Source organism: Alexandromys fortis, unplaced genomic scaffold (assembly GCF_014885135.2).
Source record: "Alexandromys fortis isolate MF-2015 unplaced genomic scaffold, M_Fortis_MF-2015_v1.1 scaffold_3, whole genome shotgun sequence".
Classification (NCBI taxonomy): domain Eukaryota; kingdom Metazoa; phylum Chordata; class Mammalia; order Rodentia; family Cricetidae; genus Alexandromys; species Alexandromys fortis.
Window position 1 is genome coordinate 33,849,978 of NW_026067909.1, and position 5,479 is coordinate 33,855,456.

The 5,479-nt window shown below is 38.4% G+C and overlaps 1 protein-coding gene across 1 annotated transcript; it reads right to left on the bottom strand.

The window, feature by feature from the left end:
* Positions 1–280: 280 nt before the first annotated feature.
* On the bottom strand, positions 281–2,259 carry LOC126498568 (asparagine--tRNA ligase, cytoplasmic-like). The gene is given in 1 exon segment (XM_050137336.1): positions 281–2,259. A coding segment is annotated over 1 exon segment (1,548 nt). The 5' UTR covers positions 2,050–2,259; the 3' UTR covers positions 281–501.
* Between the last annotated feature and the right edge of the window lie 3,220 nt (positions 2,260–5,479).

Genomic DNA, 5,479 nt, shown 5'->3' on the forward strand with positions numbered 1-5,479 from the left:
ACTATGGTATTCGATTCCAGTATCTACTGCTGCACAATAATTAATACTAGATTTTTTTATATCCTATGGCCAATTTCTCTTTTAGATGTTTGCTATAACATGTATATAATACATTAAATAATTCCTGTGACATTTAAAAGGACAAAAATATAGTTGATGGAATATCAGACTATATTTAAAACTATACAATCATATATGGTTTATTTAATACGGTGATTGTAACCTACAGTATGATAAAATGTCTTCCAACTAAAGAGTGATATGCCACGTACTCTCTGGAAACTCTGTAATGAGCACTTTTATTAAAGGGACACCAATGTCACTTTGTATTCAAGCCACATCTCTACTTCTTTTATGGTCATGGGAAGAAAACACATAAAGACAGAAAAAGCTACTAGCCCAATAGGAAATGAAGGGATGTTTCGGATTTTTGTTCTTTTGCAGAAGCAGTCTTATCTTTTCATGAACATTTCTCTTCCTTCATGCTTCAGGGCCACTTGGTTATGGTCTGCAGCGTTGGACGAATCGAGGGTACAAGCACACATCTCGGATGTGATATCTGTTCAGAATCCAACTTAGGAATCTTTCCAGGCCCAGGCCATAGCCACCATGAGGACATGTACCATATTTTCTCTGATCTGTATACCAGTAATAAGGAGCAGGGTCAATTCCTTCCCTTTTGTAGCCTTCCAGAATTTCTTCACTATCCCAAGAGCGCATCGAGCCGCCCACAATCTCACCAACATTGGGCATCAACACATCAACAGATTCAGTGAGCCGAGGATCCTCAGGACATCGCTGCATATAGAAGGACTTGATCTCCACTGGAAATCGACACAGCAGGATCGGTTCATTAATGGTGTCTCTCATCAGTCTCTCAGGAGCTTCAGGAATATCGTCTCCAAACTCATAGAGCGTCCCATCCTCCTTCTTTACATCGTGTTCCCTCAATCACTCAATAGCATCTGAATAGTTCATTCGTCTGAAAGGCCGTTTAGGAGGTTTAAAATTCGGGTTGAGGTCGTACACTATGCTCGCCACTGGTGACTTCAAGACTCTGTCCACCACATCGCACACCAGGTCCTCCAAACGGTTCAGGAGGTCCTCAAAGGTCAGGAAGGGGCACTCGGCTTCCACGTGCGTGAATTCGGCCAGGTGCCTTCGTGTTCTGGACTGTTCGGCCCTGTAGGACTGGGCTATACAGAAAACATCCCCCAGGGCCGGAAGGCAGGTCTCCAGGTACAGCTGCGAGGACTGGGTCAAAAACGCTTCCTCCCCAAAATAGTCAAGCTTGAAGAGTGTGGCCCCGCCTTCCACCTGCGTCTGCACCAGCGTCGGGGTGGTAACTTCACAGTAGCCCCTGTTGAAGAAGTGATCCCTAAAGCACCTGGTGATCATGGACCGTGCCTTCAAGATTTTGGACATGTTCTCTCCGCGGATCATCATGTGCCGGTTGTTGAGCTGGACATCGACATCAGACTCCTCGTTGATCAGGTTATCAGCCCCTCCAGCTGGGGCCAGCCCCACCAGTTCCCAGAAGTCACAGCTCAGCTCGTGGCCTCCCGGAGCCTGCTTGCCCTTTGGAGTCAGGTTTAGTGTTCCGTATACCGCCACACTGCTCTCAGTGGACAAGACTACTCCATTGTAACACTGGCACAAGTCATCTGACAAGACACACTGCATGTAGCCCGTAACATCTCGCAACACCAGAAACATCAAATTCTTTCCTTGCCTACGCAACCTGTGGACCCAGCCAAACACCTTCACTCTTTGGCCTCTATATCCTTCTAATGCACAAATCTTTACACAGGCTGGCTCTGGCAGGCTTGGGTCATTTTTAATGATAATTTTCTTTGCTTCCTCCAGGTTCTTTTCTCTTCGTAAGTTATCTTCTGCCTCTTTCTTCTCCCGAGAGTCATTCTTCATCTGTTCTCTGTGCCACATCTTTTTAATGTTCTTCATCTGTGACTTAGAAATGACATCCCACCTCTCATTTTCCTTTTGTGAATCCACATAAATGGTGGGAAACGGCTCCTTCCCGACTGTCATCAAAGCCTTCAGGCCGGTTTTAAATGGCTTCTCCTTGGTTCCATCCCCTGTTGCATCATTTCCTTCTCAGTCAGAGACATACAGCTCTGCGAGTACCATCCCTGCAGTCGCCCTGATCACCTCCGAGGACATCGACACCGCACCACCGCCGCCTGGTCACCTCAATGTGCACACAGGGCTTCCTTGACTGAGGCGTTGCATCATACCGCCTAAGGCAGTCGTCGCGGATCAAAAGGTTTTCTTAATGTCTAAAATCAATTTTTAAAATAAACAGGCACTTAAATTACTTTAGTCTTCAGTTTTGTTTTTAAAATAATAGAAAATATTGCAATGTGGAAACTTTCATTCAAATGTACAGAATAGTATAACTAAATACATTCAACTCCTAGCTTTCTTACTGAAGAAAAAGGACCCATAAAACACTGACATAATAAATAAGTATATTTTCAAAGGAACAGTTTGTAGTATAGTATACAAAAATTATTTCAAAAATGAGTAACTAATTAGTAAATAATTACTCATGTGCCAGTACACGATAGAACTTTCATAATTTTTATATCAAGCTACACAGCTATTTTAATATTTGATTTCAGAATTCAAAATGAAATGTAGCAAGTTTTTCTCTGCCAGATCACAAATAATGACAGAGACTTATTATTAATTATCAAAGTCCTGCACGTAGCTTAGAATTGTTCTTAACTAACTCTTGTAACTTAAAGTGACCTATTTATATTAATCTATATTCTGCAACACGGTTCATGTCTGTTACCTCTCCTCTTATATATCCTGTTTGATCTGACTCTCCTCTTTTCTTCTCAGAGTTCTCTCTGTCTGAAAGTCCTGACTATACCTCCTAACTATTGGCCATTTACTTTTCAATTTAGCTAATCACAGTGTCATATCTTTACATAGTATATTCAAACATTTTACAATATTTACTCTTTTATGTCAAAACTAAAAGGAAAAGGTCTTAGCTGTAAAATAGTAAACCTATGAACAACAAAAACAAGTATCAAGTAAGAATTACATTTAGAATACACAGTCTGTTTGCATTCAGCACTTCTAGAGAAATTATTATTATTTCATCGGTATTCAAAACATCCAAAGTAAATAAAACCCTATATAGGATCCAGATTCACTTTGTATTTTTTGTTCTTACGTGGCTTTTTCTTTTATATTACTTTTATATGCTTTATATTTTCTTTAAGGACTTTATTGTTTTAAACTATTTAGTTTTTCTTTGGCTGTCTATACCCCCCCTTTTTTTTAACTGTATCTATTTAAAGAAACACCTCTGAATGTGTGAGTCAAGCCTTAAACCCACTGCATGGCTAAACACATGATGATTGCCGGGTAAAAACTGCAAGCAATAACTGGGATCTAAATCTTTGTATGTACCATGGCCTTGTTTGTTTCTGTGTTTGTGTGCTTGGAACATTTTTTTAAGCTTTTTTCTGGTCCTATGAGGAAATATGTGCCCCCACATTGAATATCACTTGTAACAAATCTTTTTCTGTAGTACCAGTTCCCAAACAATAAAAAGAAACTGAATATTAATTTTTAAAGCTCATCCTATAGCTTATATTTTGTCCTAACCAACTCATAACTTAAACTGACTCATCTACATTTTGTCACGTGGCTTGTGGCTGTTACTTCTCCTCCTGCACATCCTGCTTACTCTGTTCCTCCTGGATTCTACCTCTCTTCTTCCCAGGACCCTCTCTGTCTAGAAGTCCCTTCTATAACAATAACTATAAATGGCTATTGACCATTTAGCATTTAATTAAACCAATCATAAATCTCCAAACAATGAAATGAATAAATAACTAAAAGTAGCAATGCCAAATATATAAATAAATGAATATATAGCTAAAGTTATGAAATAAAAAATTAAACAATATCTATGTTCACTTAAGGTATTGGGGTTGTTCCTTTACAATATTTAAATAAAATATTAAATAGTTAAACTAAAATTATTTGTAGTTTTGGAAAGGGATTAGTCTTAAAGTTTAGCTATGTTGATGTTGTCAATAAACTAGTAGATATCTGTTTAGGTGGGTTAACCCTACATTACAGAAAGATTCTTTATTTAAATAATGTTATTGCTGAAAAAGGGCAGTCATCTTTTTATTTTGTGGGGAACATACAGTATCATGATTTTTCAGAGACTATTGTCTGGAAATTATTTTTATTTTCCCGAGACCTTTTTTTTGAAAACCTTAAAGTCTTAAGCTGAAGCACAAGACACGGAGGAAAGTAATTTTATAAAATTTAGTTTATTACTCAAACCATAGTTTGAGTCACAAGAAATTGTCTATGTTTAATCATCTCGACCTTTAAAAATGGATAATCCATATGTTCACCCTCACACTTACCATACCTTGAGAAAGGAACACATGGTCCTTTAAATTCTTAAGCGTCTCTGGAGGTTCTCTGAATTCCCTCTAGACCTTTTCTTATTTTTTAAAGAAGCAAAACATGTTTTATTAAGCATGTCCTTGCTTAGAGGATAGGTATTACCTCACTCCTGGAAAAGCACAGTAGCTAAGGCAAGATTTTTCTTTGATCTTCACCACACTGAGGAAGTGTTAATTAGTGACAGTGCATAATTTGAACAATTGCTACTGACAGAGTTCTTTGTAAGCCTATATTTTTAAGATTCTGACAAGTTCTCTTGATTTGAAATTAAATCAGATGCATCTTAAGACACTCAAAGTAATGAAAATTCTCATCAATTAATGCAGAAATAGGTAGCTTAGTCAGGCATGGATGGCATCTCATTACCAATGAGTCTTTCCTTAGGGTCAAGTATGTCATTTGTAATTCATTAAAATAGCACACTTAAAAAACCCAGGGTTCCATTATTTTAATAGTGGTATTAATTTAAAAGCACACATTAAGCCAATATAGATGCAAAGAATAATGCTAAAACCAGCATCTTTCTCAGTCTCTTCTCTCCCTGACACTCTGCTGTCAGTTCTAACACTGCTTTGGCATACATGGGTTATAACTGCACAAAAACTGGTTAGTTTAACCTCATAGGTGAACAATTTAAAACTAAATTGTGAATTGTATGTTTTAGCATTGGAAGAAAAATGATATTAGTTTTTTAATTATTTATGTATTTATTAAAGATTACTGTCTCATCCCCACCGCCGCCTCCCATTTCCCTTCCCCTCCCTCAATCCAGTCACCCTCCCTCATCAGCCCAAAGAGCAATCAGGGTTCCCTGCCCTGTGGGAAGTCCAAGGACCACCCACCTCCATCAGGTCTAGTAAGGTGAGCATCCAAACTGCCTAGGCTCCCACAAAGCCAATATGTGCAGTAGGATCAGAAACCCATTGCCATTGTTCTTGAGTTCTCGAAAAGTACAAGAAAAGAAGTGGATAGAAGGCACTTTCTGTTTTCTTCTCTTCTTAAATATAAGAAA